The sequence below is a fragment of the Ornithodoros turicata genome, chromosome 1 (assembly GCF_037126465.1).
Source record: "Ornithodoros turicata isolate Travis chromosome 1, ASM3712646v1, whole genome shotgun sequence".
Lineage (NCBI taxonomy): Eukaryota > Metazoa > Arthropoda > Arachnida > Ixodida > Argasidae > Ornithodoros > Ornithodoros turicata.
Genome location: NC_088201.1, coordinates 135878313 through 135890426, shown reverse-complemented (window position 1 = coordinate 135890426; position 12114 = coordinate 135878313). Strand labels below are relative to the sequence as shown.

At 46.5% G+C, this 12114-nt stretch overlaps 1 protein-coding gene across 1 annotated transcript in view; it reads right to left on the bottom strand.

The window, feature by feature from the left end:
- Nucleotides 1-488: 488 nt before the first annotated feature.
- LOC135369441 (uncharacterized) overlaps nucleotides 489-12114 on the bottom strand; it is a 61037-nt gene continuing 49411 nt past the window's right edge. Inside the window, exons 8-10 of the mRNA XM_064603033.1 lie at nucleotides 11019-11163; nucleotides 10665-10925; nucleotides 489-794 (exon numbers count right to left, since the gene is read on the bottom strand). Coding sequence (XP_064459103.1) covers nucleotides 679-794; nucleotides 10665-10925; nucleotides 11019-11163 — 522 coding nt within the window. The 3' untranslated portion in view covers nucleotides 489-678. The remainder of the gene's footprint in view (nucleotides 795-10664; nucleotides 10926-11018; nucleotides 11164-12114) is intronic.

The window sequence follows — 12114 nt, the reverse complement described above, 5'->3', positions numbered from 1 at the left end:
TATGACAACGGGGCGAGAGTATGACGCCCCCGACTCCCTTCTTTACAGTGTAGCAGTGGTGTAGCCAGAGGGGATGGGGTTCAAACCGCTCCCGAAACCTACCTTTTGTAGTGCATTTGGGAGAGGGAAATGAGGGTGAAATCCTCATAGAACCCCTCCCAAAATATTTTTTCCTGGCTACGTTACTGCCAGTGTAGTACTGAATATAATCACCTCCGCTACCAGGAGGTATTTTCTGCAATGGCTTTTATTTTTCGTAACATGCAATTCCAGCGCTAAGTTCAAGGCCAAGGGGAGCCCAGAGCAAAATATCTGCGCTGAAAACGTAAAAGAAGGGTGGTGATGTCACTTGGAATCCCATCGAGGCTTATTTTTATAGAAAATGGTAAAGTTGCGACATACGCCTTATAATCTACATTGACATCTCATATTCGTTATTCGTTGCTATTGGTTGATGTTGATGTAAACGGATCGACACACTGCACTGATATCGTATCAATTTGTTGTCACAAAATTGTATAATTTTTACATCCAAGACAGACTATAAATAGGCAAGGATGTTTTTCCTTCCGGTATCCATTAAAACCGGAATGCGCGTGTTTTTTTTCTTTTCTTTTCAGTATAGCCTCCATAGCAGATTTGAGTATGAATTCGGTAGTATGGTCGGCAACGTTGCATTCAGGGTATCAGCATCTTCCTCAGCTCGACGCATCGATATTTTCCCGAATCCGTCTTGGGCAGGGCATCCAGAAACACGACGCCACCATACAGTTGCTTGTAAATTGCCAGGTTATCTGCAGGAAAAGTTACATCAATGGTAGAAACAAGGGTTGCGAAATGGGATCACCCATTCCATTCTAATTCCATTCCGAGGAGTGGAGATTTCTGATAATTCCATTCCTTTCAATTCCTCGGAATGAAGAGGTATGCCTAATTCTCACTCCTGGAATGGCTTGGCAACCCCATTCCATTAATTTAATTCCAGCAATAAAAGAAAAGGGACCGGTAACCGTGCTGATGGGTAGCCCAGCAGTGCTATAGAGGAGATTGACATTACCCATCACGGAAAAAGCAAAAAGACAAGGTTATTTCGCCCTTGACCGTGTGGCACCCAGACCAATCCATTTCAATTCCATTCCGCCTGCAAAAAATGCCTAATTCCATTCCATTCCTAGGACAGTTTCCGCCATCCCATTCCAATTCCATTCCGGGCTCTGCTAAATTTGGAATCATTCCAACCCCGGAGTGGCAACTCCGCAACCCTGGTAGAAACAATCCATACTTTGACCAGAGCTCCCGTTCTCACCTGCACTACCAAGCACATTAGGGGGTTTGCAACGATTCGATATACAGGGTGTTACCCTATAAAAGTCTACCCACGCCAGCATGCCGTGCTCGCCAATTACTCAATGCAGGTGGCACGATGTGTTGCCTACGTATAAAACTCATAAGGACATTTCATCGTAGTGAATATCGCAGTGATTGAGCACCGCAACGCAAAGTTATAGCGCAAAACGTGAGGTTCCCGTAGTCAAAATAGCCAAGATGGCGGTGTTGTGAATCGCAGTTGTGACACAGTTCCCCAGACGGCGACATGTCGCTCTGGCAATCCATCTATACAGTCAGCAGTCAGAGACGTCCCCGCGTTATGTTGTTTCACTGTTTTCAGTAAGCAGACGACATCCCTTCTGGGTGTCGTCTGCTAATTACGTCGGCATTTTCATTCCTGACGTTGGTCACTTCGGGAGCAAAATACGACAGTTACACGAAAGCGAAATGAAAACTACAGTTCCATCCAGCTGGCAGGGTATGCGACACATCGCCGTCTGGGGAGCAGCATATCAACTGCTCTTCGCGACGCCGCCATCTTTATTGTTTCGACTACGGGAATTGCACGTTTTGCGTTATAACTTCTTGTTGCGGCGCTCAATCACTTCGAAATTTACCAAGACTAATTGTCCTTATGAGCTTTATCTGAAGACCGCACAATCTGCCACCTGCATTGAGTAATCAGCTAGTACGGTGTGCCTGCACGGGTAGACTTTTATAGGGTAACACCCTGTATGTCGTTCATTAGTACCCATTGAACTGAGACAGTATCCAGCTGTGACGTCGGGAGAACGAGAGCTATCGGCGTTCCCATAGGTACTCGTAAGCACGTGACCTCTGCTACGCTGCCTAACTGGTTCAGACGCCTTCTTTGATGTCGTAGCCTGATGAGTCTCGGTACACAGGAGAACAGCATAGTGGGCTACCTGGTTCGTATCTAAGGCATACCCTCAGAATGGACGAAGGAAGGAGGTGTAAAGTTTCGGCACGCGCGGTATCGATTTTCCCTGGGTCTAGCACCCTATTTGGTGTAAAATTTGGAATGCAGATTCACGTACATGCAAATGACTATTTGATAAACCACGCATCTTTGTCCGGCATAACTTGAGACCACGGTGCTTGAGACGAAGTGACGCAAGCCATTTTAAAGTGGAAATTCACTCCCTTACATCGTTGAAATGAGCCTGTCCTGCCAGGTGCTTATGACTCTAAATAACTGTCCCGCGAGCCCTTTCACTTGAAATCAACATATTTCCAGGGGTACTCGCATGCTGTCATGAGTGTTGACATTGGACACGAAACTACGAGAAGGAGCAACCGGAGAAACTGCTCATCGGCAAGCTGGACCTTTTCGTCCCGCACCTTCTCCTCACGTATGGATGTAGAGGGACGCAAAGACTTCTGCAGCAGGAGAGAAAGCAGTCATGCGCAAAGGCCACACCCACATTTGCTCATTCATGCGCGCGAATTTCAAACCGTGTGATTTCGAATGACTTATAATTAGGGTTTCTGGTTTGCAGGCTTTATTTAGCGATTAATTCGGAAAGTGTTTTTCGGTGTTTATTACTTCCAGAGACACCGGCGACGGTGAGTTTCAAAAAAATATTAAAAAATATTTTTTTTAATAAAAAATATTTTTGAGATGTAAGGAGCAGCGGCTCTGAGCCGCCGCTAGAAAGACGTGTTGCAAGCAACACTGGGTATGCGCCCGTCCGCCGTTACTGGGTATGCGGCCGCTTGATGTGTCCTTGTGTGCATTCAATGTCTTGTAGTTTTCTCGTTTTTTTGTGCAACAATGATTGATAAGAGGGGTAGTGCGAGGTGTTGAACTTGCGACAATATGTTGAAAAAACTTGCGACAATATGTTGACTTCTACGTCGGCTGTTGCTTATTTTCGCTTCCCGAGAGATGAAAAGTACGTCGCCGTGAGTGGGAGGCAGCGCTCGGAAAGACTGGAATGAGTGGAATGATTCAACACAGAGTAGAATAGTTTCCGACCATTTGGAATCTGAGATGTTCGACATCACAGCACGTCTGACGCACAAGCTAGGAGTCCTCAAAGAAAGATAAGTGTTACAGAGCTACGCTGTTCCCACGCTCTTCCAGGGTGCTCCTATCGCTCCGCACGTCCAAAGTTAGGTAACAGTTCTTCTCATTTTCAGTTCATTCGGTGTTTGTAGAAAGTTGCACTGAGAAGTAAGCGAGATGTGTCATCTATTTTCGCGAAGCTGGATACACTCGAGAAACCCGGTGATGGGGACATTCAGAAAATGAGCATTGTTCCGACGAACGAAAAGCTCGACGTACTGGACTTACGCAAGGTGGACACTATGTACGGGGAGGCCGTCTACATGGAACTCCTGATGGAAAACGATAAACGCGTAAAGGTGTACCTACCCAGTGGTTTTAAGCGACTCACAGATGAAGATTTGCAAGAAATGCGAGAATTACCAGATCTGAAACTAGAGAAGGAGGAGAGATTCAGGAATGGTAAAAAAGTGGCATCGCCCGGCATCATCTTCACTTACGCGAAGAAAAAGTGACGCATCCCACCGATACCAGCGAAAGTCCGCGTCCCATATGTAATCATCGTAAAATAAAGATACATGTATTTCTGATTTTAAGAGAAGAATGTTGCGTTGTTGTGATGGATTAGGAAGGTATATAGATAGGCTGGTATGGTAGGCAGCTATATTAATAAAATGATGAATGATAGGGAGCTATATAGAAGGATTATAACTCGTATTCGTCGACTAAGCAAGTATAGTTTGTGGGGAGCTATAGAGAATAAAGGACACCACGCTTTTTTAAGCCACAAACAACTTTTCTAGCATCTTTATTGATTTTAGGAATTTAGCGGCGAGATTATTGGAAAACAGGGATACAATGCTCTTCAGTGATTTCCCTTTCGCCAACAATGTCGCCACGATACAACAACACACACCACACATTGGAGAATACAGGCTTTGAATACAGACATCATTATATTCGTCTATGATGAGACGTTTCAGCTCCGGTTCGATGGGCAGCAATCCGAAGGAATCAAAGCAGATCAGTTTATCCTTCATTTCCGTGTAGAGAATCCAGTGCTCCCCGGCTTGCTGTCGCCGATCGGTGTTGACCACGATTATTCCCGGTTTATCCAGCGCGGGCAGACGATCGTCTCGAGCGTATACACCACGGAAAAGTGCCGAAGTGTAATCGCTGTACTTCAAAAGTCACTCGATGTCTTGCTCGAACATCGCTAATCCAGTGTGACGTTCCTGTTTTATCCACGGACATGATTCTCACACTCTCGGACAGTATCAATACAATCGTGGGTTCGGCCAAGGCGCGTCGGAACTTGAGTTAGAGACGAACGTTTCCACGCCTGATTGGTGACAGGTGGACCGAGGATTGATCGGGATCCAGATCGTAGTATAGTAGGAACTTGTTTCCAATGTAGTGGTCGTATTAGTAGGAGACGTGCTTCTCGCACAGCTGCTCCAAGAGGTTGAAGTAGCTTCGGTAGTTCAGGTTATTCCTGAAGTCGAACGTGTCCACACGCTGCGTCCCGTTCACAGTGAGCGTCGCCGACTTAATGTCGCAGTTCACAAATCGATACGGGTCGCTATTGAATGCTCCCTCGTAGGCTAGGGTGGGTACGAATGCAACCACCCCCTTAGACGATATCTTCTCTCGAAATAAATCTTCCAGGCATGCATCCAGGTTGCCAACAGGTAGCGGACGAATACGCGATTCACTTCCAGCCAGTGTGTAGAGAACCTTGCGCTGCTGCAATTCCATTTCGGCGCCCGAGGAATAGGCTGGGAGACACGGTGATTTTCTTTATGTACAAGGCGGCACTCATGATTTCCACTTTATGCGTGTGCTGCTCCTGATCGGTCTTCATAATTCGGAATTCATCGGAGCCTTGATAAAAAACAAGCCTAATTTCAACTCCCGATATGAGTAGGTTAGGCTGCAGGAAGATGTCCGAGTTGATCTTGGAAACTAGGTCGATGGTCTTGCCGCCCCGTGTGAGGTTTTATCGTTCGGCTGGTCCACGAGCGCGAATGTTGTTTTCCCATTGACGCGCTTCTTCTTGCGTGTACAGACCCGCTTTATGCACGGTATTTTGCTCCGTGGTGCTGGCGTGAAGCAAAATATCCAGGTAGCTTCTATAGCTATACAAATTATTATTCGTAATCACAGTCTGATTCAAGAAATCTGCAACGTTCTTGAAAAGCGAGCTGGCAAACGCGTTGACGGGGTAGACCTCGTCGTAGTTCGTCCGATCACCCGCGTGTGTTTCCGGTAGCGACCCATCTTCACGTACGATACGGACTTTCGTCTCTATGTATGCGGAGTTCAAATCCAGATAGTGATGCCCCAAATCCGAGAGCTTGAACTCTATGACGGAGGGTATGTCAGCGACCGAGTAGAATACCTCGTATTCCCCCTTCAATATATGCCACTGCGTTCTCGGCACAGAAAATAAATGTTTTTCCGACTCATCCAACAGAGGAGTGTCGGGATGTACGACATTAATCGTGTCCATCTCGCAACTAAATTGTTGCAACCGGCGTGATTTATGCTGTCGAAGACGTCAGGTTTTCTCCTCTGTCTTCGTCCGACCCCTCCGATATCTCGGAGAATTTCTTGGCCCGTATGTTTAGCCGATCTTTTAAGCGCTCTTCGGAAAGAGTCTCCCCACGACAGACTTTTGCTGCGGCGACAGCCGTCATTTTTAAGTAGTGTGATACACGTTTAAAGAGTGGAATAACGAAACGCCCGAGCTGAGAAAAGAAATTGCCTCCCCTCTGGTACAGGTGCGACCTGTATACCGTTGCAACGCCAAATCCGTAGATTGGTACCGCTTTAATGTACATGCTTAAAGTGCAGCGTCAGCGTCGATCTACCGCGATTTTGTAACGGTAGCTTGCGACCCGTGTCGTCGCGTATAGAGACGGTGATTGAGGTAATTTCGCGCTGCACTAACTTAAAATACTGAACGGAACGAATGGAATTAATTTCAGTATGGAATGACGCCCGTTTCCCAATACGGAGGGCGTGACGAGATCCGTGTATATCATAATAGAGTTAATGGGAAGATCTATGGTCACTTCGTCGACGCCCGTATCATTTTCAGTAAAGACGGTTTTTGCGCCGAAACCCAGTAGCTACGCAAAGTAATCGGATAATGTAAGCGACACGTTTTCTCGTAAGCTCAGAGACCTCCTCGCCCATGCATCGTACGCGAGGGCAGCCTCGGGTTGCAGACGCTCACTGACGGCGCTCACGAGAGCTTCGGGTGTTTCATAGTAATTTGGTGGAAGTGAAATGCGCCGAGTTTCCGTCTCTCGGGTGTTTATGTGAATGTGGTACGTCTTCACTACGGGATTACACGTGATGCGCTTTCGGGATCCTTAAACGTGGATATGCTTCACCTGAATGAGGCCCAGGAACTCGGTTGACAGGTTGAAATTCGCCGGGAGAGAGCGAGTAAGTGTTGTCTTTGTATTCCACCCTTGATTCTGTATCGTTCGTCGCTCAGAAGAATGCGTTGAATGTGTTGGTCATTAGCGATCGGGGTTCCAAAATTAGATCGTTATTGATCAGTATCGCGCGACGAACTCGCATAATAACGGCTCTTTCCTCTGCAAGCGGTAGCACGTTTTGGACCTTGCGTACTCTGCCGCCCTCCAGAGGATCTGCATCGATGTCAGCGATTCCAAAAGCGAGATGCAGCGGTCTGTCGATTAATTTCACCGAGCGCACGCGCGATGGTACCGTAAACACGTAGTGATCTTCCTCGTAAGTCCACTCTATCCCCTATTCGGGGAATATTCTATGCAATAGTGTGTTCGTGTCTTCGAACGTGAGCTGGTTTGTTTGCCCCTTCTCCGTTGATAGCGCTATGAGGTTATCTGGTGCTTGGTTCACCTTCAGGAAGCTGTTGGGAATAGAAAATCCCTCTAGACCGACAACGTACGAATCATCCAAGTGTAGCGGCTTACCTAACGCGATCGTGAAGTCGTTCAGCGTGTTGGACAGGTGCAGGTCCATGCTGGAGTTCGAGGGCAGATACACATAAAATTCATTTTCTGACATCGCTGGCGGGCACCCAAGAATCGTGATCTTTGGCGTATCTGAACCAACAAACCAAGTAGTGCCATACCCCGTTAATTTTCTTCTTTCGAATCACCGCGGATATCAGTCACTTATCGTACGAGGAAAGATGGTGGACGGGCTGCAATTCCTGCTCGTAGAATGATTCCGGTATTTCTTTTCTCGTCAAATCTTTCACGTACACTATGGGTGAATCGGTCTTTCTCGTTCGCGACACCTCGAACACTTCGACCGTCCACCTTTGATCGTAGCCTTTGGTGAACACGCCGCGATCTAACGCAAGCCTGACTTGGTCCCCTACTTTATACTTGCTCTCTCGCGGGGTCGCCTTACGATTCAATCTGTTGAACAGAGCTACTTCATTTCTGGCATTCATGTTTTTTGGCTTTTCGCCTGCGACGGAATGTATAGAGTCGTTATAATCGGCCACTATCTTCGGCAGTGCGTTGATATAATTAAACTTCCCCGTACTAGTGAAATGTCTGGCTATTCTTTCTCTAATTATTCTCTGTACGCGTTCACAGGAGGCCGCCTTCATTCCACTTTGTGTTGTATAGTGATGTAGTAGCGACTGAAAATATTCACGAGTGGGCAAACCCTAAAACTTGCTTCCACGATCGGTGGGGAGATTCTTCGGAATTCCATGACGGAAAACTCGTTGGAAAGCTTTCTTTACGTCTTGTGGGCACTTTGTGCGAATGGAGACCTTGTTAAATTTCTGATAATTATGCATATCCAGAAGGTCTGCCTGATATAAATCTCTCACGTGAGTTGCAATGATAGAGCGCCGCTTAAATTTTTTTCTTCACTGGCTTGTGAAGGGTGTAAGCATCTTCTTTTTTCAGCTGTTTGATGGCTTCTCTGCGCATGAGCTTGTGATAACGTCAGTACTGACCCACTCCACCTAACACTTTCTTCTTGATCTTTCTATAGGGCCCCATTTTCTCCAGCGAGCAATCCAGTGCATTTTCAGAGCGCTTATAATTTTAGATACTTTTTTGTACCAACTGGGTTTCTTGATGAGCGCACTACAACGTGCTAAGTAGCTCACGAGAGCCACAATGTTTGAGCGGTTGATTCGCTTCCCTCTATATACTAGCACATTATCCGCCTGCCAGGTGAAAACTTTTAGCACAGATTTCGCCCGTGCTTTATCAACGCCACAGGGTTTCGGTTTCGGTCTGGGTTCAGAATGGGCTGGTTCCAGAGAAGGATGATGATAGTGAGCGCGCTTGAGCAAGTAATAGAGGGCTTCCAGTATTTTCCCCACTTTTATATCGTCCGAATCACTGGATTTCAGAACTTCACCTATTTCTATTCTATGACCCATGACCGGCCATGAGCCATGGCTTTGGATGTCGCTCGCCCAGCGACTCCCGCCACAAGACTTGAGAGGCCTGAGAGGAGCAGTGGAAGTATGGGAATGAAGCCACCTCGTTGTCCCCTAATATATTTCTTCAATTGCTGGGGGCACTTATGAAGTGACCTTGTAAGCGAGGAAGCGGATTTTTTTTTGTATTTTGTGTGTGTTTTTATGAAGTTCAGTTGAAAGTGGGATAATTCCGCGTAGAATGTTCAAACAGATTTCCAAAAGGATTCGAATGTCGTTGCAGCTGAGCTCTTTAAGTAACTCTGCACGGTATGCCGGTTTCCTCGTGGCGAATGCTTTGAGGAGCGTGAGATGTCTTCTAAGATTGGTCATTTCGCAGGCGTAAATAGGAACTGTTGCTCGTGCAGTAAAACACCCATTCGCAGGCTATGGGATGCAGGTGTTTGCGAATAAAGATCTACAACTAAATAACCGTGCGCCTTCTCCGTCGCCTGATTATATGCGTCGAGGAAATAGGAGAGGCCCCTGTTTCCCGAATATTTGACGTCCGAAGGTTTCGACCTGTTGTATGGACCGAGCGTTCCGGAACAATACGACATAACTGGCGTTCAGGGATATCGTTTGAAAAGTGGCATTGTGATAGAACAAGGCTTGTGTGATCAGCATCATGGACCCATTCTTATGGTAGCTACCACGCACAAACAGCGACTCTACCTCCGATCCCCTTTTCTGTAATTTGATCGTTAATAACTATGAGAGTGGGATATTGTTCATCCCAATCTGCGGGTATCCTGTCCATACACTTCACGCCGTCAAAATCTTTTTCCCACCCAGCTGCATACTTTCGTACGTAGAGTATCTTCTGTGGTGGAATGCTAAATACATTGGGGAGCCGCATATTCTGAGTGACCACTGTCTTGCCACATATGGGCGCCGGAGATGAGAATTCGAGCTGGGTGCTTGAACTGCATGTGCATAGTGGAATAACTTGAGCAGAGTGTGTAGCGAGGTGTGATACGTCTTTATTTTCATCCGTAGCTCCTAGTGCAATTGATTGATGCGTCTCCAGGACTTTTATTTCTTCCTGACATAGTTCCTGAACTCGCGCAGTGATTGCTCCCTGGAAGCCGATAGGTACTCGTCCAAGATTTCACGTATGATGTCCCGCAACTTGTTTGTGGTGAAACAGGAGCGCGATATGTGGCAACACATCTCAACAAAGTGCTCTCGCTCGTGTGGTGCGTTGAAGTAGAACCACGTGGAGTTGATGAACCTGAGTTGCGCCATCGGGTGGCGCTCTAACCAGGTAAGTTTGGACATCTGAGATAAAGCCACAGCGGGGTCGCTGCCGAGCCGCGCCATCTGGCGGACGCTAATGAAGGCTATGTTCAGTAGGCTTAATCAGCCAATCAGTAGGCCTAGAATGGGCCAATCGGTAGGTTTAGATTAGGGACGGACAATCAGGGGGCTTAGAAAGTCTGGAAAATGTGGAGCGTGGCCAGTAGGCTTAGAATGGACCAATCAGCGGAGCCGGTTAATTAGCATAAAGGGGCGGAGCTGTGCTCAGCGTTCTGCATTCACCAATCAGCGTGAAGTGGGCGGAGCCTAGTAATTCGCATTAAGGGGCGGAGCTATGGTAAACCATCAATGATCAGCAGACTTAACATGGGCCAATCAACGTGAAGTGGGAGCTAATGACGGTCAATCAGATGGCTTAGAACTGGCTTGTGTTGGATTAGAACTGGGTTTTGGCTTAGAATTGGATTAGAATTGGATTGGAATAGGCTTCTCTTGGATTAGAGAAAACTCTTGTCTATAGGACACATAAATATACTACTGATGTGCACCATTGATAACTTGGACGAGCGTAGAATTCACTAAGCATCGACTTACCTTTTACAAGTTTCTTGAGTTCCTCTGCCACAACCTCTTCGGGATCAGCATGATTCGCTTTGAGGACAATAAACGCTGTTGGAGCCTCGCCGTAGTCAGGGTGTGGGACTCCGACGACAGCCGCCTCCTCGACTGCAGAATGGGTTAGCAACAGGTTCACAATTTCGCCTGTAGCAATTTGGTTGTCCATGCATTTTATCATGTCCTTGATCCTGTCCAGCACATAAAACCTTCCATGATCGTCGTAGTAACCCATATCTCCTGGTGTATGGAGTAAGACGCGCTGGTTATTTGAGCACACATCAACAAATGACGCTGGTTTTGTAAATGGTCTGTATCGAGGTATCTGGTCACCTGTACGTAGATAACCCTCCTCGTCGAATGCTGCTGCCGTCGCTTCTGGGTTGCCGTCGTATGAAGTCATCATATTATTCCCATGAAACATGATTTCTCCTTTTTCATTTGCTTTGAGCTTCTTGTTAGTGTTAGCGTCGACGACCTGCAGATATCGCAGTATTGTACAGTTAGCCTCACTCAGATCCCTCTTACTTGACTTATTGACTATTAGTAGTGCTGAGTCAACTAGTGTAGGAAGGAGACTCCTGTAGGCGTACAAGGCGCAGCAGGTGCGCGATAACCCCGCGCTTTTATCAGACCCGTAATAGAGATCATGCATCCCACGTGATTTAGATTACACTTCCAAGGAGCGCCAGCATTCACATGCAAAAATATACACAGAAAAATTGCAAGTGAAAATGTATCCATCAATGCCAATCTTGGGTTATAGCTTGACTCGGACATGACGTGGAACTCCCATTTGTCATATGCATGTAAAGGTTTAAGACAGACCACCTGTATTCGTTTTACACTTAGATGTTGAACTCCCTCCGGGGAACGCATATCTTTCTTGGACACTTTGAGGTATAGCGTGCTAGAGTACGAGATGAGGCTAGTTGGTCGTTGTAGTCAATCGTGGACAACCAAAGATAATTATGTCTTTCGTAGCTGTCTGCAAAGTGTAGCCTATAAAAACTGTCTTGCGGGTCATTCTGGTGATCTGCTTAGCGATCTTCAGTTTCCTTTTCTTTCTAACCTTTTTTATTATTGCACTGTCCTCAAGCTGTTCATGTTGTCACGGTTGATATTCCTAGCGGAGCTTACCCGCCCTACGTGAAAGAAACCCTCTAAATTTCATGGTACCAGAAAGTACGGGTATTGCCGAAGAATGGGTTATGTTCCACAGCTGTTTCACCAGCTCCCGATTTTTCACTGATTCAATCAGTACTTACTGGTATTATAGTACTAAGACACTTATTGGGACGTATAATAATACATAGTACTTGCATGTATTACACGAGTAGCACTAGTAATACATTGATACATAACTTCGGGGTTCTGAGGAAAGGAAAAGCAGAAATATATAAAATTTGTGCATTAGTTAGTGAGACAG